Raw genomic sequence first — 23,894 nt, 5'->3', positions numbered from 1 at the left:
CTGCTAAATTTGTCTAGGCGTCCGTGTCCCTGGTTACACGGAGGGAGCTGGCTTTCAGGTGGCCGCCCGGCACGCTGTCAGTTAGGTGTCAGCGCCTGGCTCTCCCCCTGCTCCGCGGTCACCTGTCCAGCTCCTCTGCCAGGACAGCGGTTTCCAAGCTCAGCGCTGCTGCCACTGCAGGTCGTAAGGTCTCGGCTGTGGTCCTGGCACTGCAGGGCGTGCGACACCCCTGACCTCTACCCGCTGGGTGCCAGTGCTCCCCACTCCCCGCTGTGACAACCAAACGTCTCCAGACCCTGCCTGATGTCCCTGGAGCACCCCCGCATCTCAGGAATCACTGAGCTCCAGTAGACGTGGGTGAGCTCACCCCTGAGGAAGATTAATGCCTGCTCTGCAACTGACGAGGCCAAAAGCTCATCCGGGAAGTCCAGCTCAGCCACCACGGTCACCCTGTTCCCCCCCTAAATGCACGTGGTTTTAAGAAGCTCTTCTCTTATTCCTTCAACTTCCCACCAATCAGCCCAGTGACTGGAGGGCCTGCTCTGTCTGGGAGAAGACCAGTGCCCTCCAGGGAGCCTCCTAAGGAAGATTCTGGTGGCCTGGGCTACGGGGGTCCACAGGAGAGTCCCCTTCCAGAGAGAGGCCTCGGGGCAGAAGAACATCTCTACTGAAAAATGCAGGTCGGCTTACACACCACATGGTACCCGCCGACTAGGGGAAGAGCCTTTCGCTTGTCCACACACGCTGAGCTGCTATCACGCTGCATTTTTATTTCAGGTGTTTCACGCGGTGGGCGCTCAGGAGACACTGACGGCTGAACATACGTAATTCGTATCGCTGATAGCGTTTACTTGAAAGTCTTGCCGTCTTTAACTCCACAAAGGGAAATCTAACAAACTCTAGTTTCAGCCTCCCAGGCGGGCTCTCTGCTCTCTGGACCACCCCCGCCCCCTGCTATCACCTTACCCTTTCAAAGCCGAGGCACAAGCCCGCGGCACACGTGATACCCGCAGCACCGAACCGCAGCCATCTGTTCCCTCCGCATAGCTCCACTTTCCTCATCTAGGTGGCAGTGGGCTCGGTCTGCAGCTTCGTGAAAATGATGATCTGTTTTACAGTTGGAAAGAAAAGGAAACGCCCTGCTGTCTGTAACTCTGGTGCAGGCATCCACCTGAAGTCTCTACGGCCACCGAGAGCTGAGCAAAGTTGTGAGCAGAGTTGTGATAAAATTTTCTCCCATACAACGTGCCTAGTCAACGGCTTGTACATTCCTGTGCAGTGTGAGAAGCCTGGGACGTGACCTGATGCACTCGGTGACACTAACACTAACTCTGTGACACACGCCACATCGCATCATCCGACTGCGGGACAAGCACGTGACAGGAATTCGTAACAACTCAATGATCGACGTCAGGGGAGGACTGACATATTCCACCTGTCTTTGCAGACAGAACCTTAGTAAAGCCTGAGAGCTTTGTTTATTGCTGCAGTTAACCCTCATGCCAATGACATATCATTTACTTTGACTACAATAAACTCAAACTCAATCCTTGTAAAATTTGTTCCTGGTGTGCAAGGCTTGTTCTTTTCATACATTGTTGGGTTCAGTTTGCTCATATTTTGTTGAGAAATTTTGAGTCTAAATTTAAGAGAGATACTTTTCCTTATGTAGTCTTTATTTGCATTATTACCTTTTTCTGGCTTTGGCATCAGGATGATACTGGATTCCTGAAGTAAGTTGGGAAGTGCTCTTACCTCATTTGTTTTCTGAAAGAGACTGGGCAAAGTTAATGTTATTTCTTTTTAAAGTGCTTATTAGAATTCTCTAGTGAAATTGTCTAGATCTGGAGATTTATTCTTCAATAGCTTTTAAATTATGAATTAATTTTTTAATTACTTTTTTTTACATCTGAGTTAGAATGGGCGGTGTGCAAACTACAGCTTTACCTACAGGTACTAAACTAGGGCTTCTAAGAATCGCAGAAATAGGGGATATTATGACATTTAACAAAGTCAAGCAATTAGACACCAACACCTTTCTCAGTATAATCTAAATATAGGGGTTTTTATTTTGTTTTTTCCTAGGGTGTAGTAGATCATAACAAAACAATATAGTGGGAGGAATCACTCTACCTGATTAAGGTTTGCTGTGTAGACAGAGTCATAAGGACAGTGCAGTATTGGTAGAGGGGCACGATGATCAGAATAGAGAACCCAGAAAAAGAGGCACACAAGTGCGCTCAATTCCCCTTCTGGGCCTGCTGTCACCACTCTCTCCTGATTACAGCCTACCCCGCATAACCACCGTGGCTTAAGCCTCTTAAAACGCTTTTCTGGCCACGTTGAGTGTTGTACTCAAAGCCTCCACCAGCGCCCCGTGACCTGTGGGGTGGACATGGCCCGGCATCCAGGCTCTCCACAGCGCCGCCGACCGGTGTCCACACATTATTTCCACGCAGGAAATCAATCAGTCTGGTCACTGTTCTTTGAACGTGGCCTGAGAAGGTCTGTATCTTTGACCTTTGCCCTGTGGAATCCTCTCCTGCTTCTTGTCCTCCCGTCTAAGTCCTATCCATCCTCCAAAGCCCCACTGAAACCCCATCAGCCCGTGGACCGCTTTCAAACCAGCTGAGCTAGAAGCACTATTCAACACCATTCCATGTATGCCTCGCGTGGCCCTGTCCCAGCTGATGGACACAACGGGTGCCCCTTATCCACGTGTGTCACACGCAGGACATGCGTTCAGAGCCTGGCGAGGTCTTTACTGAGATGCGGGAAAATCGTCACCCTGAAAAGAGTAGTGGACCTCTGCCTATATTTAGGAAAGGACACCGTGACACGCATGATAAAATGACTAAAAGTAAAATCGGAGGGTCCAGTCGTGCTCCAGACGGGTGGGCCTTAGAGGCCCTCCAGCCCAGCTCGCTCACTGGACCACCCGTGGTCAGGCAGGTCCCCGTGGCCGGTGGGTGATGCGGCTGAATCGCGCTCCCAGCATGAGACCAGTCGCCCGCTAAAGTCCGGTGTTGAATACATGGTGACGCTGTCATGTACCCCGAAGTCTTGGAATATGCATTTCCCCATCCTTAAAAACCTTAGGAAGAAGGCCCAGAATTAATCTTACTTTTACTCACTGTACAACTCTATAGTCTTTTAAATGAAGCCTGAAAGTTAGCCTTCTCAAGTTCCTCTGACACGTGTCAAGGTGATTATTTAATCCCGTGAACACCAGTTAGGCCTTTAAATTTATAAACACTCACTTTATCCTACTAGCCGTGAATTAGAAGCCCACGTGTCCAAACCTTGCTGTAGAGAATAATTCCTTTGGAGAGGTGTTAAAATTATTTCCTTAGACCGGAGACAAACAAGGTCTTTAATTTGCCACCTTAATTCTTTACTTACTCTGAAAGCTCATTTAGGTCTAGCCTTGAATCTTTTAATAAATTTATGTATATCTAACATACTCGGTTTGGTTAGGTCTAAATTTTCAGCAAAGAACAATTCTTTGTCTGGGAAAAGGTGATGCAATGATTACATATCGCTGCATGATACAGGCTGTCTGGGGCTATTAAAAGAGTCGGGTATGGCCAGTTTACGAGCATCACCCCTGCACCTTGCTTTCGTGGCTCTCGGCTGTGCCTCATGCTCCCTGAGGGGCCCCGTGGGATCCTTTCACAAACGACTCTTATTATTATGTTATTCCATCATATCCTCCTGGGAGGGGCTGTAACATCCATTAAGAAAGTTATGACTATTCTGACGTCTAGGATCGAATATGACTCTATATATGATGTTTAAAATTATGTTTCCTTTAAAATTGCTGGGGGAAAAGGTTCAATAAAAGACCAAGTTAAATGAAAGGAAGATGTTCCTGAAATAAGTTGAATACTCTTGGCCGCAAAACAAGCGGCTAAAACTAAAGAGGAAAAGAAAAGATGCCGCAAGCGCCTTCAGCGACTGAGATGTCAGTGTTGTCCTGCGCCTCGCACGGCCCGGACTCTCACCCGCAGACAACAGGCTGCGCTCTGCGGAGATGCCGAGGAGAGGGTCTCTGTAGGGCACCGGACAGCTTGCAGGATTTCTGGGGGACCACGTGGGACCCTGCACAGCCAGGAACCCAGCGCAGCACCACGCAGTCCCGCGAGCCTCGTCCCAGCAATGCAGCTGCCTGAGCAGCTCCGGGATGCCCACCCTCCAGAGCCACGCGGGGCCTCTGCGGGCGGGAACCCCCGGGGGGCTCAGCTGCGAGGCCCCACACAGAAGGCACGCGGCCGGGGCGAGGAGTGGGTGGAAAGGGAGCCACGGCCAGGGACACGCGAGGAACGACCCTGAGTCCCAGAAGGCCAAGTGAGCACGCCCTGCCCTGTCTGACTGCCAGCACGGGGGGTGGTCATTCCTCCACCGGTTCTGAAATTCCACAAGGCCTAGTACGTCGTCTAGTCAAATTACCGTGTTCAAAAGAAAGAAAACAGAAGGGGAGGGTACAGCTCAGTGGTAGAGTGCATGCTTAGCACGCACAAGGTCCTGGGTTCAATTCCCAGTATCTGTTATAAAAAAACAAAAAACCTAATTACCTCCCTACCTCAAATAAAAAATAAAGTTAAAAAATGGGCTTGAAAAGTAAGAAAACAGATGGGGAAGGAAAAAAAATCAAAATTCTAAGACATCAGGAGAGCAAGTGAGGCTCAGTGTGATCAAGGGACTGACCTCTCCTCGCTCCCCTCAGCATCACAGGGGTGCCGCGTCCAGGCCTCCAGGTGGAGGCCGCTGCATGTCCTGCCTCCTCTAAGTCCCCAGCGCCCTCAGAGGCAGACGCTGCCATCACCTGCCTTTAGCAGATAAGGGAGCCCTGGCACACGACCCGAGGTGCAGCCAAGACTGGAGCTCAGCCAGGCCGACCTGAAGCCCGGCCCCCTCACGGTGACACCACGTCACAACCTCACCCCGTCAGGGTGCAGGTGGGCAGCTGGGTGGCTGCTGCAGGCAGGACCCACGTCTCTCTCCACCTGAGCAAGGCCTCATGCTTTTGGTGTGTCACAACTACGACAACCCAACTTCAGGGAGGGAAACGCCAGAGACCCGCGCCTCCCAGTACGTCTACATGCAAATTTGCAACAGTAACTCTGCATTCATGTCAGCTTTGCATTCAAAAGAGAACTGAACTTTGATGTGTTTAACAGACAAATTGCATTACGACATTAAATCTGTAAGTCATTGTTAAAAAATAGTTTACTTATTTTAAGCAAAGGAAACTTTCCAGTCTTTGATACACATTCTTAGAAATATTTGTAAAATAAAATTCCTTTCCTTAACTGTCCTTTTCCATTTCACACATATTGATCTTTCCATATGTTTTAAATAACGATGAAATTAATAGGAACTGTTTTTAATAAAACCAAATCATAGCTCCTTTCATGTCCAAATATTTTGGGGGGAAGACAGAGGTGAAAAAGCTGCCTAAGCTTTAGACAAACCGAGCGGCAGTGGGAACAGCTTTGGAAAGAGATGCTGACGGCGCGGAGGAACTGGGCAGGCGCCGGGGAGGGTCCGCAGGCTGGGGCGGGGGCGCCCGGCGTGGGGTGTGAGGTGGGCAGGACCAAGGCCAGAGCCCGCGTGAGGCCGGACAGAAGGCAGGAGCACAACAGGCCTGTGTGTCTGCCCGACGCGCCAGGCGTGAGAGGAGGGGAAAGCGCACCCTGCGGAGTAAGCCGGCCCGCCCGGGACCTCCGACGGCCTCTGTCACGTGCGGCACTGCACAGAAGTCCTCAGTAGCTTTTGAGCCTTGGCTGCTGACGCAACGGGCCACGGTATTTCTCTAAGTGAACCGCAGAGGAGGATCAACAGGACATCACGAGTCCCCAGCAGAGTCTGGCACTGGGGTGCTGGGGGCATGAAGACCCTCCACCGCTCCCGCCACCCCCTAGACACAAAGCAGCCCGGCAGGGGGAGGTCAGCAGGGAGGCCCCTTCACAGGCAGGCCGGGGAGTCCCCCAAGTCACCCCGAATTTTATTCATAATCTGTAGTTATTTTCAAGGTTTTTGTGACCCTAATTATTTTCTAAATCAGTCACAGAATCAATCTTTTAAAAATTCATAGTCAAGGAAAAATGAAGCTATTTCAAATCATTTTCTCAGTCATTCTAATAAACCATAACCTGTACTGTACACGTACGCGGGACACATGCAGTTGCTAAGGTCGCTGATTTAGCTGTTAAACTGTCGTCAGAGTAACTAAAACTGGTCCAAACAACACTGAAAACAGCTGGTTTGGAATGTGCTACGTTTTGAATGCTGGCTGTTGGGTGCACGTTATTAATTATAACTTTTTAAAATATAGAAATGACTGCGTTTGTTTCAATCGTTTGCTATTAGATTAGATGAAACTGATTTTATATGATTGTACTGTAATCTGTGACACACCTGTTTTACAGATTTTTTTTTAATTAAAAAAACTTTAAGTACTACAAGCACCCTTAACGTTTGGAAAAAGTTTTTACCATCTTCGATCTTATTTCAGATTGAACACTTGATAAGTCACCACTGACATGATTTTGCGGCTCTCAGATTGAGGAAACCATCTGAAAGACAGCCAGGCCACACCTCCGTGCTCGCAGGCCGGGCCTCCCAGTGGCGCCAAGGCTTAGTGGCGGTGCGTCCCGCAGACAAGAGTGCCACCCAGAGGCCAAAGGAGGAAATTCGCCTCGGGTTGCATTTGTAAGACAAAACTAACAAATGTTAAAAAATTTAAAACGATGTACTATCATTTATCTTATTAAAAAATAAGGAAAAACTTGTTATAAGTTATATATACTTTTTTCTCTCTGTAGGAACGAAGACTTCTAGCGCCAGGCCACGTAGAAGTGAGGCTCTGAGAAACCTCACGAGGCGGAAACAGCCCCCGGAGGGCCCTAGTCACCGGTGCAGTCTGTCAATTACAAAACTGAATTTAACTGTTGTCTCTACAGCAAATGCTTCCTTTTCTCTTCATAATTAATATAGCATGTGTTTCCAGAAGTACATGTAAGTTCGGGAGCAACCAGCATGACCTACTTAGACATGTGGACCAAAAGTTACCCTAAACACCCGAGACACTTCTTACTTAAATGAGAAAACTTTCTTCATTAGAAAGTCTTCTGCGTAATTTTCTTCTGGCAGAAGAATAAAGTTGACTTAGAGTAATTCTGTCTGGCCGACAGTCAGGGTTTCTATAACATATACCATTAATTGTTAAGGCTGAAGCAAACCAGTCAATTCTATTAAATGCATTAAAAAATTCAAGCTTCTAACGGCCTCAACAATAGGCTGATGATAAAACAGAGATTTACGATATCCCAGTGTTGCCTCAGAAGTCTGGATGTTGGGATTACCGCTAGCAATGGGCCACCATTTAAGAGTTACGTATTTTGCAGTGAACCACAAAAGATCAAACTTACCCAGAAACATGGTATACATTAAGATGTGAAAATTATCTTAAGTATAAAATTTGAAAACTCCTGTTTCTACACTGCAGAATCCAGTTTTTGGAATAATGCTTTGGGTTCTCAAATGTTATAATGTACACATTTCACCTCATTCTATTGTTTCGTTGTCACCCCGACACACTTTAAAATAGAAGGATGCTAAACTCACACCCACTGATGTGACTTCCCAGAAAACGCAACCTAGAAATACCAAGTGTTTACAGCTGACTTCAAAGTCCAAGTTTGTTTGCCTCACGAGGGGGTTCTACAGAGCATTATCGCGTCCAAGTAGATCTTAGCAAAATGCTGCTTTCAAGTGCAGCAGGGCAGCCCGCCCTTCCTCCTCTGGTCCCATCACTGAGGGTCTCACGACCGTCTCTGCTGCCTCCCTTCCCTATTTTTACCCCTTGGTCTTCCACATGCCCCAAGTTGCATCATGCTGGAAAAGATGCTTCCACCAGCAACAAAGGCTGCAAAATATCTGAGCAAGGAGTACAGACAGGTCTCCCGGTACCTCTATACTTCCACATTTATTTAGGAAAAAAATGAGCCAGCGTTCTGCTGAAACTGGAGCAAATATGACAGAGATATCTCAGCAGGACAGTATGGCTGTTACTTTGGAGAAAAGGCTCAATGATTAAAGCTCAAGGTGTTTATCAGGGAACATTTTACAAGAGTTTTAAATGGGGCCCAAGGTGAGGCTGGCAAATTAGGAGGATGTCCTCTGACGTGTCAGAAAGTCTGCGTGTCTGTATCACACACCCAAACAATAAGACACAGACAGAAAGGACAGCCGCCTGGTAGTTTGTGAACGATTTCAGTTCACTGGTAAGCTATCTACAATTTAACGAGTAAATTCTAAGAGACTCCGCACATCTCTCGTTGGCCAAGACTTAGACATAAAATTAAATGCCTTAAAAATCTCTGGAACCTTTCCTATTCCTTCTTCCCATCTCCAATGCAACCATTTTAGTTCTCACCATTCAAAAAAATCTTTATTTGTTTAATCACGTCCTAATTAATCTCTGTCCAGGCCCAACTTCTACTGTACCCTACCACCATCCCATTTCTAAGTCCCTCCTCCAGAATCATCTCGGTGGCTTCACAAACCAATCACATCACTTGCCTCCTTGATATTCAGGCAGGAGGTCAAGAGTCAGCGGTCCTGCCCACCCGCCCCCCGCCCCCCGCTAGCAGGGGGCCTCCAGGGATAGCCAGGGCCGCAGGCTGCTTGTCAGAGGCTCCCTCCGGCCTTCTGCTTCAACTTCACCACCACTCGCGCTCCTCTGAGAGAATTTATGGCCTCGTCAGGAGATGTCAGGACCCCTCGTTTATGGGTGAGGTCATTCACAAAAACCTCCTAACCCTAAAACAATAGTTTTCAAACATTTTTAAGTGACCCAAATCATTGTCTTCCAATAATATCTAATGTCAAACCGCAACAAAAAGCGGTTGAGAGGAATCATTTTTGAGGTTGACAACAGGCAGGGGTGAGAAGTGGGCCGACTGCAGAGTAAAATTCAGATCTGGCTGGTGAAGCGCAGAGTCAGCACTTCAGCAGCGAGACCCGCAGGGATGGGAGGCGTCTGCCTGACGTGTCCGAAAGCCCACTGCTGCCGCGGTGTGTGGAGCGGCTGAAACTACTGGGGATTTCAACATTTCGGAGGCGCCTTGACAAACCCCAACAATTAAACCTGCAGAGTGACTGTGCACTTTCCAGATAGTGGGGCACCCTGAGGAAGGAGTCAGGGCTACCTGGTCGTCGCTGGTTAAGCCCAGGTGCATGGCGAGGTAGCAGTGCACCAGGAAATCCGAGCTGGGCAGCACGTCCTGGCGTCTGGTCATCATGGCACAGATGAGCTTGTAGGCTTGGAGTTTGCCTTCCTTATACTCCTTTGGCAATGTCGTCGCCTGCCAAGGAGACGTGGAGAGATTTAATCAACTCCAGAGGCAGATGCATTTCATCCTTTCATCTACTTCTCAGTTCTGCATAAAGTTGTTTATGGAGGTGGGGGAGGCACTGGCTTGAGTAAGACCCAGCCTGTCTTCAAAACATGCAGTCGAGGGCAATTACATTTTTTAAAACTCAGTTTGAAAGAGGAAGAGGAAATCACAACAAAGGAACAAACACACATTCACTTGCCTTAAACAGCCATGATGCAAACATTCTGAGTGGTGGGGTCAGGGTGGGAGGAGATGGAGAAGACTGGTTATCCAGGCTCACTGCTAGATTGTCCCGTATCTAGTGCGTAACAAGAAGAATTTTAGGGAGGGCAAGACAGTCCACCCCAGTAGTAACCTGGGGGAAATGCATGTTACAAACAAAAACAAAAAGCAGAATGAAAACTGTACATACTCTAAGATTCTACTTCTGTAAAAATGTGTTTATCCACAGAGAAATAAGAATAGACATTAATATCGGTTTATTCTGTGGATGGTGAGGTTTACTTTCTAAGCATTTTTCTACATTTTTCAAATTTTGTACAATAAAGCCAGTGTGGCTTTTATAAAGCCAGTAACTAAAACTACTGTATAACATCCCATTCTTAACCATCCTATAGTACAGTCTACTTACACATGAAATGAAATAACTCTTAGGCATTTATAAAATGACCAAACTGCAAGTATTATCATTTGTTCTTTGATAAGCAAACGCACTTTGTCTAAACAAGCACATTTTTTTGTTCCAGAGTATGTTGAGGAGTTACGCGCAGCATGGCTTTTACAGTAAGGAATAGATCGATTTTCCCACATTAGAATAAGAAGGAACACAGCAGGACGTACCTTGGCTAGTTTGTACCAGAGCTCATAGAGGTAGCCAAAAACCCTGGCGTGGATCTGGGGTGACTGGATATTATTCACGTCCCCGAGGATTCCCAGGACCCTCCGCCACAACACGGCGGCGGAGTCTGGGTGCCAGCCGGCGAGGGTCCCCCCGGCGACGATGCTGCAGTCGTCGGCGAGGCACTCGCTGCTATCTGCGGAGAAAAACGCGTGTCAGCCCCGTGGACGCAACTTTGATTTCATCATCACAACGTTTTTTTCCTTTAGTGCAAGCTACCTCCGCTTGAAAACATGCATACTCAGAGCGAAATAATGAAGACCAGGTGTGAAACAGCCAACAACTGGGCAGGACAGGGGAGTGGACGAGGAAAGGTCCAAGGGGGCTGATTGTTCCATAGAAGGGCAGCCACCCAGAGATGACAGGGCTGTTCCTGGAGACCCTGCGATGGGCTTCATAAGCAGTGGAGGGGAAGGAGGACCTCAGTAGGATGGGCGGGGAATGTGGCCATCAAAAAAGGCGAGTTTGGTTTATTGATTGCTTTGCTTCAAGCTTGACCATATACCAGTTAAATGGTATGTTTTAGAAGCCCTGCCTGTCTGCCAAACAGAATTACTCTAAATAAACTTTATTCTTCTCTCTTCATCTTTCAGGGTGAAGTTCTAACAACTTCCTAAACAGACTTAACCAACAGTCTTCTGTTTCCAGCCCCGCCATTACCTCCCAACTCCTGAGGGACCTCGTAGGGGCATCTTCAGGTCATTTCAGGGAACCCGCAATAATGGTCCTCAGGCTGCGTCCTGGCTTCCCCTGCTACTGACACAGGGTCCAGGGCTCCGTCACCGTGTCACCCGTTTGCTACTTGGAAAATGTGCTACTTTCCTCCTGCCATCGACGCCCTGGGGTATCTACGTCTAACTTCACACACATCCTTACTGTGACCTGGCTGGGGTTGAGGGCGCGAGTGGGGCTCTCTGAGTTTGTCCATTCTGCTATCTTTGACTGGAGATGCATTGATAAGGCATTTTAAATGCCTCTGTCATTCATTTCTTGAGCTTACTTCATGTTCTTAGTTGATCATATTTTTGTTTACTTTTAATACATTTATTTTCTGTTTAACAATTTTTCCTGGAATCACTTTTTCAAAAATATACTTTTTTAAGAACAGTTTTCGACTTATAAAAATTGCAAAGATAGTACAGAGTGCCCATGTAACCCACACCCGGTTTCCCGTTACCAACATCTTAGCAAGTGTGGCGCTCGTTGTCACGAATGAACCAACACGGAAACGTTATTATAAAGCCCCTATGTCATTGAGAGCGCTTTGATTTTCAACCTAGAGTCTTTGTTCTGTTCCAGATCACATGTATCTGTCATGTTTCCTTAGCCTCTTCTGGGCTGTTACAGTTTCTCAGACTTTCCTTGTCTTCGATGAGCTTGAGGGTTCTGAGGGGCACTGACCAGATACTCTGCAGAATGTTGTTCAGCCGGGATTTGTCATGACGGATCACTCAGTTACTTAGTTACTCTTTTGCTTTCACATTTGCATTTCTAGAGAGAAACTGTCTTACCCCGATGTATGATCTTTCCCCAATATTCTTGGATTTCGTTTGCTGATGCTTTATTTAGGATTTTTGCTTATATGCTTTTAAGTGAGATAAACTCTAATTTTCCTTTTTTAATACTTTGGTTTTATTACTGAGGTATCACAAGGTAAACAGTAGATGTTAGGGAGCTTTCTTTCTTTCCTGTATCTACAACAGGTTGAAAGAGAGAGTTTCTCTTTTATTTGAAGCTTCAGTAAAACTAGGAATTGTCCTTTATTTTTATGTCTATTTGAATTAACCTACTGTATTAGCTTTAAATTGTACATTGCTTCTGTAGCTCTGTTCCCTTTTCCACCTCCAGTATTTTTTCTGGGGTCAATCTTGCCTAACTGTCTATTTTCTGAATGTCTCTGAAGAGTGGTCTTTCTCTTCCCTACTGCTCCCTAGTATTTGTGTGTGTGCTTAGCCTTATTGGGTTTTTTTTTAAATCAACTTCTATGTATTATTGTCATTCTTTTCCCAATTTTTTGAATAAGAAACATAGATCAATGTTCTTTGCTTCTAATGTACACCTAAGGCCATATATTTTCCTCTATATAAGTTTTCAGCTACATTTCTCTGTAGTCCAGTTAGAAATATTTTCCAGTTCAAAATTTGATTTTTTTTTGGACCTAATTTATCTGAAATGCAGTTTTCAGTTTCTTAGTGTATTTTTCTTCTCTTTTTCTTTTTGTCCTTCTTAGTTTATTTCATCACATTTGCAGAATATAATACAGTTTCAAATCATGGACATTTGTTGAGGCTTGCTTAATGATCTAATTGGTCAATTTCTGTAAATGTTCCATGTGCTTTAAAAAATCACAGGTATTTTTAAACTAACTTCAAAATTTTTTATATCTATAGCTCTCCATTCAATCAAGGTTAACTGTATTGTGTAAGTCTTCTCTATTCTAATATTTTTTCTGCTTAACTCATCAGTTAATGAGATCTGATATTAAAATTTCCTACTATGATCATGGTTTTATCATTAGTAAATTTTACTCCATACAGCTGGAAGCTCTGAAGTTCATGTAAGTTCATAGTTACTGCTGTCACTAATAGATGATTTCTGCCTTAAAGTTTACGTGGCTGACCACACGGAGCTGCACCGGTGGCCCACCTTCCTTCCCTTCTATCAACACTCAGTGTCTTTCCCCTGTGTATTCAGGCGACCTCTTGTAAACGTCACATGGCTGCACTTTATTGCTTCAGCCTAACCCAGGAGTTTCTGATGCTAACTGAGTTCGGGCCATTTTATCTTTACTGCAGCTGCTGAGTTACAACCTACTTTAGGGTTTGGGTTTAACCCACCTTGGCTTTGCTTCTCTTTTTAGTCTCTGCTTGCGATGTAAAGAGTTGTGTCCCACCCCTCACCAATCCCCCTCACCTACCCCCACCCCCGTTATTGACACAATCGTTCCCAAAGTTGTCCTCCTCACCCCGTACAAATGAAGGAGGACTCATGTGCAGGCAATCGCCGCCACCGGGAACATCACGCTGGGTGCTGACGCTGTGGGGTTTTTAAGGCCTAATCACAGAAATGGAGGCACCATCCATGGATGGGAGGAACCCACGTCGAGGAATGACCAGAGCCAGCGAGGGGCAGGAGTGAGTGTGGCAGGAGACAGGGCAGATCCAGGGACGGCTCCACGTGCCTGCAGCTCGCGCCCGTGATGGCCGCGAGTGGCTTACTGTAGTAGTTACAGAAGGATCCCAAGACACGGAAACCAAGGATTTAATGAGGATGGCGCAGGGGGTCAGGCCTTCCCATACCCAGGAGCACTGTTCCCTCTTAGAGCAAGACACGTCTGTACTCCCCACATGGGTGTCACGGAACCCGCTGGGCAGATGCAGGCGTGCCAGGCCGAGCTCCCGCACCGGTGCGTGCAGGGCCTGCAGAAGCCTGGGACCCCGCCTGCTGGGCTCACTGCCTTTGACAAAACCCCACAGAGAGGCTCAGCCTCCTGACGTTCAGTCTGCAAAGGGAGCGCGGTACCCAGCCTGCCAGTCTGGGAGGGTGTGCTGAAGCCCCCGTGAGCCCTACAAACCAACTTGGCCTGCAAGGGAGCAAGCAGCATCAAACAGCATCTATCCTTCCCCTGAAGAGCGCCACGAGGCCGCTAAATCCCCTGAGCAGTGAAAAAGAAAAAAGTAAGAGGGTTAGAAAACTTAGGGCTTTGTTTCACCCCAACCATTACCCCTAAGATGCAGCCACCTAAGACAGAGATGAGCCCGCAGAGTTCCGGTCACACTGGGACTTCCCTTGAGTGACAGCTCCGAGCAACCTGGGCCAGGTGCCCTGTTACCTGCCTTCCCTGCCACCTGCCACCCAATGCAGTGTCCGCCATGGAAGGAGCCCTCATAACAGATCTGCTCGCCACTCTGCTCTCAGAGAAACGTCCACCTCAGTGGTACAATCTACGCAACATCCTCCATCACGTCAGCAAAACACAGGGAGTCCTTTAAAAGTATCTGGAATGATTACATGCTCAATATTATTATGAAAAAAATATTTTAATAACTCGAAATGTTTTTGCCCAAAATGATTCCACCAGTGACAGAAGCCACAGAATAGATGCTGACATTTTACATGTGGACGGTCCCTCAGTGGAGCAGCACTTAATTAAAAATTGGGATTTGAGAGATTGCAGGAAATTCCACGTTTGCCTTAAAAATACCAAAGACTTAGTTTCTCCTCTGTCTCATGAGTAAGACGGTATGCTAGCCTAGTATCTTCTTGGGTCATTATTACTCAATGTTACAGAGACATTAAAAAAATAAGGTGGGTAACCTTGCCAACAAATAAAACTATATCACCTTTCTCCAAACACATACAGGACTTCCACAGAGTAACCTAAAGTTCTGAACTTTGCAAATCTGCCAAGGACTTTAGCCATGAAGTAAGTCTTGGTAACAAGGACAGCAGGCACCTGTGACCACACGGCGACTTCATGTGGCAACAGTGTTACGTAGCTTGGAAAGCGCTGAGGAAACACAGCCAGGGCCTTGGAAATGATTTTCCCTTTTAATTTGAAAACTAAACCAAAGGCACCAACCCAAAGGCTCAATGGAAACACCTTGATTCTGGGACCAGAAAAATCAAGTCTAGACTTTGCTGATCCAAAGAGGAGACCGGCGAGGTGGCGTGCTGGTGCCCACGGTGGCCCACTCTCCTCTCCTGCCTCGTCTGCCTGCCGGGGACACACAGCACCCATTTTAAAGATTTCAAAGGTGAGCAGCCCATGGTCCCTATCATCATCACTTCTCTTGATAACATTTTCTATCTTCAAAGCAGATCAAAGTCTGGTGAAAACGCCAAAAACGTGTGCGATGGCAGAGAATGCGGACAAACCATTCCTGCAAAAACAGTTTTGGTGGCAGGTAATGGTGAAAATTAAAAGGAGAAGCCGTAATCAAAAGCAGAAGTGGTAAAAGGTTTCTGTGATGACATTTAGAGGCAGGTCTGTGATAAATATACTAAATATAAAGAGATTTTGAAACTGAATCTTATTTTTAAATGTTAAAATGTAATTGCTGTTTTTAGCTAAATCGAACAATAGCCTGCAGCTTAAAGCTTCTTCAGTCATTGGTTCAAGTACATACTGACCATTCCTCTCCTGCCGGGCACCGTTCCAGCAGCCAGGAGCAGCTGTGGACACAACCAGCCACAGTCCCCCTCCTGGAGCTTATCCTGCAGCAGAGCCACCCAATGAGCCTCTCCCGACAAAGGTAAAATGTTGGAAACCACTTCTTACGGAACCTTATCTTAAAACATACCACCGATCTGATGGCCTGGGGAGGCAGGAGCGCCAGAGCTGGCGCTCACCCTCCAGGTTCTGCTAACCTGGGACGCTTAAAGTTTCTTCCATGATGAAAGTCAAGTTCTAATTGTGCTGAAGTTAAATTAGTGATTGACATTTCTCTTATGGTTAGAATTTTTTTTCATCTAACAAAACCTTCCCAAAGAAAATGAAAAAGAATCTATGTATATATATGTATGACTGGGACATTACACTGTGCACCAGAAACGGACACATTGTAACTGACTACACTTCAATTGAAAAAAAAAGAAAGAAAAGAAAACCTTTCTTACCCTAAGGTCTTAGACATATTTTTAGAAGATATTTTCTTCCAAAAGGTTTTGAAATTTCCTTTTTGCATTTACGTATTTCCTGCACTTGGCAGTGGGCAAGGTATGGGGTAGGGATTCTATTTCATTTTCTTCCCTGTGGAAGAAACACTTGCCCCACAGGCATTTGTGGGGCAACACACTCTTCCCTGGTCAGACCGGGAGGGCCACCTCTCACGCATCACAGTTCCATGTCTGTGTGGATTCAGCGTATATTTTATACTCCAGTCCCTTCATCTATCTCTGTGATTAAAGCTCCCTTTAAATAAATCTCTTAGCACTTATCACATCATTTGTTCTCATCAGAATAAATGCCTTACTTTCGGTCCTCTTGGTCAGCCCTTAAGTCAGCTGTAGCCATGCCTTACTCATCTGTTCATTTCTTACAGCATCAAAAGCAGCATTTCTAGATTATAAGCTGAATCTGCTGAATAGAAGATGAGTTCAGCAGCAATACTGATTCTTAGCTACAGAGTCATAAATATTCCCCCCTGAAAATCACAATCTCAACAGAATTAAACTCACGCACGAGTTAACCAGATTTTCTTATTTTTGGTATTCTTGCTGCTCTGGCACTGGGGCTGCCCTGACAGGAAAGGACTGCCTGTCCCAGGGTTAGCTCATTCCTAGAGATGGTGAACAGCTCACCAGGGAGCATGTCTTTCACACGCAGACTCAACAGTCCAAAATTCAGGCCTCCCAACCACCGCCTCTACATGGCTCTTACCATCAAACAGATACCCCCTTGCCCTGATCACTGCGGGCCAGGGACCAGGCAACCAGGGCCAGTGTCTGTGCTCCAGGGTCTGCTGCAGTCATCCAAACCAGCCAGTCCTGAGCCTGCCTGGCCTGCCCTGCCTCCCCTTTCCCACGGAAATGATGACAAAGGCTAACGCCCATGTTTCCCCGTCTCTTCCTGCCTCCCCAGGTGCCCAAGTGGCATGCCCTGCCCCATCTCTAGGGACCTGTGCATGTGAACTCCTTCCTTCAAGACAATCATGTGCATGTCTGCATGTCCTGCCATACAAACCCCAGATGTCTTCTGAAACAACACACAATAAATCTAGCTGGTATTTTCAGAAAACATGAAGTGATTTAAATAAGAAAGCAAATAAGGAACAGAACTGTTAGCTTGCCAATGATAAAGGAATTTAAGATCTTATTATTATTCTAAGCATTTGATAATTGGTAGGGTTTTCGATGAGAAACAGAGACACAGGCAAATTGCTGGGTCACTCTGTTTGCATGTCCTAGAGATTAGGCTAACGTGAGTTTTATTTTGTCCATTTATGAAGAAATTGTTCTCCTAAGGACAGAAAGTTAAATTCAGAACTGCGTTAATCCTTAAACCTTATCATGTTACAGTTTGTCCTTTTCACAGATGACAAGATGAACTATTGAACTGAGTGTACTGATTCTCTATGTTAGGATTTCAAAGAAGAACTAAGTGTTTGGAGGAGTTAATCACAACCCAAAGTGCATCATGTAAAATTACCCGACACAAGTTTATTAAATGGAGCTGTCCCACGCAACTCAGAGGCGGATCAGAACTAATCTCTCCAGAGGACAGACAAAAGAGGTAATCACCCAGTTTTCTTTCTTTTCAATAAAAGTAATTAAAACTAGTTCTTGTTGAAGTAAATTCAACTTACGGAAAATTCAGTATCGCCTCCGATAGTACCATGATAATTTCCCTTGGATAATCTATGTTGGACCCAAAGAGGCCATTTATTCCATAAATGTATTAATGATTCTCAAATAGTTGAAAGGGGTTTGCAGCTGTAATTTTAACAGCAGCGCAGAAAAAAGGAACAGATGTAGCTCCGCATTTGGAGCCAAAACACTTTGGAAGCCAGTTCCCGCTCTGGTCTTTACTCTCCAGGGAGGCAACGTGGTTTCTCTGGGTCTCAGCTTCTCCGTCTATAAAACAGAGTTTTAAGACCTGAACTGCTTACCATAGGAATCAAAGAGAGTGCCTCCAAGTTCTTTGTAAACGGCGGAATTCCTTATAAATTCATAGTAGTATTATTCAAAATCATCATACATATCTACATGTCACTATATAGATAAAGAATTTTAAATAATCTCTAAAAGAACCAAGAGTTTGAGAAGCACAAATTCCTACCTACTAATCTGTAAAACTAAGCTCATGACTTTGCCAATCATTCTCTCGCTGACTTTACGAGGCGTCTACCATCGGCAGGCGTGAACACTTAGACCAGAAACGTCCACTGTCGCTTAGGGACGACACCACAGCATTATAAAGCAACGCATTACTCATTTACAGCTAACTGGTTTGTTTCCCTTTGTTTCTCTAGTCTTAATTAAAATATACGTTAAACACACATGAAGATCATACTTCTCAGTCTTACTTACCTCACAGATGAAAGATGTTATCCAACACCATTTTTATATGCAAATTTTAACGTTACTCCATCAGAAGTTCCCAAAAACATCAGGGAGTGGTTAAATTTTACACCGTAATTAATGAAAACCAGTTTGCTTGGTTAAAAAAAGTGTATTCAAGTTAGAATTTTAGTTTTTATTTCTAATTTTAAAATGCTTTTCAGCATTCTAACACCGCTTTTACTCAACACATGCTTTGTAGTTTGTCTGAATTGTTCTCGTAAAAGATGTCTGTGGACCCAGGAATACGGTGGACCAGGAAGGACGTGGGGTCAGCGTCTCCCACACTGAGCTTCCCTGTCACACAGGTGAGGGGACCGAGCCTTCAGAGGTTCACTTTCCCAGGGCCACATGATGTGTGTGTGTGCACATGTGTGCAGGCGTGTAAGTGGGTGTATGAGCAGTTAAAACTGCAGAGCGCTCCCCTATCTCCTGTTCTGTGTACTTGACTGGGATGTCCACTCACTGATTCCTCCAACAACCCTATAGTAAGGACCGCTACTATCCCCGTTCTACAAAAAGGAAACTGAAGGACAGCGATTAACTTGCTCCAGGCCACCCAGCAACTCCTCGGCAGAGCCTGGATGCCCACCAGCAAGTTTGGCTCTGTAATCTATTCATGAATCTTAGAAATACAATATGCAAGGGGGGGAAGTTACAAAAAATACAGAACATGACAACATTTTGAAAAAGCTTAAAACAAAAATTAAATGATATATTGTTTGAGGAGACAGATATGTATGGTAAAACCATACAGAAGGGAATGATTATTAAAAACAAAACACTGGGGGCAGGGTCACAGGATGACAGATGGGCCTCTTGGGAACCTCACGGGCTTGGGAGCTGTTCTCTGTCGCTGGGTTGCAGGCTCACCATGGCTCATTTTACAACCATGGCCCATAACTCACAGATGTATCACAACTTACCCTGCATGCATCAAATGTTTTATAGTAAAATTAAAGAAAACAGTAATCAATAAGCTACTTAAATTCTTTAACTTATCCTGGATATACAACACGTGTAAGTTGGATAAATTATGCTTTTCCAGAGTAAAGCAAATTGGGTCGTGGCTAAATGAGTCACTTCCTCCCTGCACTGGACAGTGGTTGTTGGCGTGGCGGCCTCCTTGCCCTTCAGCCACTGTCTCAGCCCGCTCTGCACACAGGGGTCTGAGAACTCACAGCTGGTTACGGACGGGGGTTGGGGTGGGCGCCCCCGGCATCGCTGTGCTAAAGACCCCTGGAGTCCCTGCACCTAGGAGACTGTGGGACCTCCCGACTGTTAACACTGGTGCCTCTTCTCGAAGACACAGCTACCTGTCAAGTTGGAAGCATCAGTGGGACTCAGCTGTAGCCAATGGCGGGCGTCGGAGTCAGTCGCAGCATCCGTGGGAGAGCTCAGTTCGGGGTCTTCCTCGCAGGTCGGCCACGGGCTCAGGGCCAGCTCTGCCTCTGTGCTGTAGCTCAGGGCTGTGTCACTGCTGACACTGTCACCTGGCAGAAGGGGAGAAGCAGTCTGAGAGGACAGACAGCGAGGAATCGGAGAATCCACCAGCCAACACACAAGCAGCCAGACAGCAGACCCAGCCACAATCATTCAGGGGACCGGGGCTCCGAAGCTGCCCACTGGGGCTCTTGGTAAACAGAACCGAGGTGCCGAGCGCCGGGTGCCAGCCGTCATCACAAGCACCGCACACATCACTCCCGGGGCACTCTCTTCACGGGGTCTGCGGCCGGCGGTCCGTGTGCGCAAAAGATCGCACCAAGTCCTTAAGTTTTCTACGGTGATTTATTCAACTACAAACAGAGGCGGGGGTGGGGGGGGAGGAAGAGGGTAGGAATTGATTCTGCCACAAATGCAGGCTTAATCTGCCAGCCTAAGAGCCCAGTGATGCTGTACCGCAAGCCGAGGTGTGGACCTGCACCCAGAGGGGTATGAGGTGTCCCACGCACGAGTTTCTCCAACAAAAACTCTCCCCTTGAAACATGGGAGTTCTAACTTGTTACCATACAGCGATGCTTTCAAAGGCTATGCAACCTGATAGGGTATTTAGTTGGCCTCAAGGCAGACCCAAGACTCCAAGGAGGGGTCTGATCCTCCAAGTCTCCCGCTGGCTTCATAAGGACATTAGGTGTCTGCCCTTTCCTCTTGGGCCGCGCTCTGAATCTGCTCCTGACCATCCCCCAGCCCTGCTGCTTCTAATCTGCTGTCCTCTCTTCACCTGCGGAGAACTGAGAGTCATCCCCGCTGCCCACCTGTTAGGTCCCTAACTTCAGCCGCCCCAGGACTCTAGCAGGAGGGGCCTGAGAGCCCTGCCCTGCCCTCCACCAAGACCCACCCTGGGTCTGCAGGCCCTGCGCCCCGGGTGGCTGTGAGAAGGAGGGGCCTGGCAGCGGACCTCAGGAAAGCAGAGTATCAGGGCTGCATTTCATAGCGGATGGCGGTAGGCCTTGGCATCCCAGCCAAATATTACTTTTTAAATATTTATACCACAGACTGCAAGGTACTTCCGAAGCTTTGGCTCCTACCCTGCGGAAACTCTGCGGGAAAGATCATTTTTCCTCCCAGGTCTGTCTGCTGCCCAGCCATCAGCCTTGGCTGTGCTTCTCACCTGGAGAACAGCCCCGGGGTGGGGAGACAGGCCTCGGAAGCTCAGGTAACTGACCAGGACTGTTCTATTCTATTGTATGTGTGGACTAACCCCCCATCGACCTTGGGATCCCAACAATAAAAACGTCCCATTTCACAGCCACATCTCTTCAGATCATTTAAGTCAGAACGTCACAAGGAAACGAAATACATCAGCGCTGATGTTGGAGGAACACGACCGCATGGCCCGGCACTCACTCTTCTGCCTCTCCCTGCACTTCCCTTGCGTCTGCTGTGAGTCATCTGTTAAGTCCAGTTCAGCCGGGCTGCTGCTTCTTCGGACTAAGATCTTCAGACAGAAAGAAAATACATTTGTTACAGGGAAGTTTTCATTTGTGTAGGACTGTGAAGTTTCTAGAAAAGGAACAATAATAACAGCAACAAAAAACTGAATGACGTTTCCCCTTGAAGGATATGTGTCCACAAATCACTGTAATTTAATTATAAATTACTCAAGATCTGAAATTTAAGGCTACTATCCTTGTCAGCTGACATCCATGTAACTGGTCTACTGAGAAGAGATGCCAAGTTACCTGGAAATAACTTTTTTAATTGAAGTCGATTAACAATGTTGTGTTAGCTCTGGTGCAGCATAGTGATTCGGTTATACATATACATATGTATTTCTTTTCATAGTCTTTTTAATTATAGGTAAGGTACTGAATATAGTTCCCTGTGCTTTCACTAGGTCCTTGCTGTTCACCTTTTTTACATACAGAGCTGTATCTACAAATCCCAAACTAAAAAACACATAACGCTGCACGAGTTTACATGCCATCCTTGCGCAGGGGCCATGCTAATTTTCTCTGTATCATTCCAATCTGAGAATATGTGCTGCCGGAGCGAGCGCTGGGATGAAACTGTTCTCAAGCCCTATTTGTACATCTGCTCGAGCATACACGGACGATGCGCACGGCCCCCCAGGAGCCCTGAGTGCCCCGCGGACGGTGCGTGTGCTGCAGGGAAGGCGCCAGCCCCGCCCGGACGTCTGAAGGGCACCCGTGCCTTCCTTGTGACAGGGCAATGGGCTTTCCTAAGCACCACTCAGCACCGGCCCTTGTGTTAAACACAGACGACTAAAACGCTGGGAGGCAATCTGCAGCCTCTGAAATTTACACAGCTCGCTCGGAGAGACACAAAATGCACACCAATCACACAAAACGATGACAGCGTACATTGACAGAACAGGCAAGTCAACTCTGTGTAAAGGTGCACGGAATAGAGCGTTACCTTCACTGGTGGACAGTGACAGGAGGGCTGCTCAAGGAGCCGACAGACAGGAGGTGGCAGAGAGAAGGCAGGAGGGGTCAGGGCAGGAAGCACTGAGCGGTGATCTGCAAGCTCTACGTGCAGGAAAAGAAGCTGATTATAGCAGGCCACGCGGGGCGGCGGGCGCAGATGGGAAACGACGAGAAAACTGAGGCAGACCACCTTCCCCAAGAGGCAGCTCCTGGCGCCCCGTCGGCCTCAGGCTTGGGGACTGCACCCCTATTCTGACAAAATGAGCAACTGTACGTTCCAGTCTACACCTTATTGTGATTCAAAACACAACTGGAAAGATGTCTAGTAGCGATCTGTGGGACAGAGTGAAGAAGAAAGCTGCTGTGGACACTGTAATGGGAATTCAGGAATGAGCAGATACGGCTTTGATGGTAGAAAAGGAGAAGAAACAATAAAGAAAATGCTGCAGGATGACACACAAGAGGTGACATGAGAGCTTCACAAGAGATGGACATGGAAGTGGAAGAAAACTAAGTCACAAAAAGACATGAATCTAGGGGTCTGTGAGAATGATGGTGACAAAGGAAGGACAGACGGAAAGAAGGACAGATGGATGGACAATGGACAGAGGAACTTGGGAAAGTTTCCAATATTTTAATTTTGATCTTTGGGATGAACAGCTAAAGAGAATGTACTATGAGTGTGCACCAAAAACCCACGACTGGTGAGACAAAAAATAAAGCCAGAAATGAAGATATGTACTCAAGGTCCTCCAGTGCAGAGTATACAAAAAAACGTGGGATTCAATGAGCAACTAAAGGAATGAATATTAAACAAGCAAACACACGAAGGGGGGGCTAAGATGTATAATTAAAAGAATTATTATTAAGCTAAAACACAGAGGTAGGTCATGAATAGAATATTTAGAAGATAAACAGCATACGAAAAAATATTTCTCAGCCTTGAAGAAGGATACGTATCTCATGTGATAGTGGAAAATTTCCCAGGATATTTCCTTAATTGAAAAGGAGAATGCAGGCTCTTCTGACTCTCTGAGAGACGAACTATCCTCCAACTATAGAACTAGATCCTCCAAAAAAATTTCGGGCTCACTGAAAGTAAAATAAACCTCCAAGCGAGGTTTATTTTACTCTCTCCCCACCCCCAGAAGCAAACAGAAACCAGGACAGTGAAATGGGCTACCTTAGGGGTAAATCTAGTGTCACCACTGCCAGTGGCAAAAGAACCAAGACTCCAGGATTCCAGTAGCACTGCCTGGTGCCTGGTTCCTGGGAAAAACAGATGCACATGTTGTCCTTTATCACTTCAGACATCCAGGTTTTCTGTAGATTAAGATTTGCCAGCTAGGAACTCACAATCGAAGATCACCAAACACCAAAGGAAATAATAAATCACCATGAGTGACTCAGACTCTCAGAAAAAACGTGTATTGGACTCAGACTCCCTTCCCAGCACCCCCCCCCCAAGGATTTCAGACAACCAGATAAAGAATTTAGAATTCCAATCTGTGACTATTTTAAAGGAATAAAAGAAGAGAATCACAAAAACAAGCAAGCAACAGGAGATTATTAGAGACTACAAGAGATACTTGAGAAGAATGAACCTGAACTTTCAGATGCAAAATGTACACCTGTTGAACC

At 46.5% G+C, this 23,894-nt stretch overlaps 1 protein-coding gene and 1 non-coding gene across 3 annotated transcripts in view; both read right to left on the bottom strand.

Annotated features, from left to right (window-relative positions):
- RALGAPA2 (Ral GTPase activating protein catalytic subunit alpha 2) overlaps positions 1-23,894 on the bottom strand; it is a 265,476-nt gene that overhangs the window by 131,806 nt on the left and 109,776 nt on the right. For both annotated transcript variants that reach the window (XM_032461744.1, XM_032461746.1), the window contains exons 19-23: positions 21,211-21,301; positions 19,680-19,856; positions 10,245-10,438; positions 9,604-9,702; positions 9,216-9,371 (exon numbers count right to left, since the gene is read on the bottom strand). In XM_032461744.1, coding sequence (XP_032317635.1) covers positions 9,216-9,371; positions 9,604-9,702; positions 10,245-10,438; positions 19,680-19,856; positions 21,211-21,301 — 717 coding nt within the window. The remainder of the gene's footprint in view (positions 1-9,215; positions 9,372-9,603; positions 9,703-10,244; positions 10,439-19,679; positions 19,857-21,210; positions 21,302-23,894) is intronic.
- On the bottom strand, positions 21,756-21,862 carry LOC116658053. Its single transcript, XR_004313256.1, has one exon. It is a non-coding gene; the product is annotated as a U6 spliceosomal RNA (small nuclear RNA).

The sequence above is a fragment of the Camelus ferus genome, chromosome 19 (assembly GCF_009834535.1).
Source record: "Camelus ferus isolate YT-003-E chromosome 19, BCGSAC_Cfer_1.0, whole genome shotgun sequence".
NCBI lineage: Eukaryota > Metazoa > Chordata > Mammalia > Artiodactyla > Camelidae > Camelus > Camelus ferus.
The sequence above is the reverse complement of the archived record's forward strand: the minus strand, read 5'-3'. Positions and strand labels throughout refer to the sequence as shown.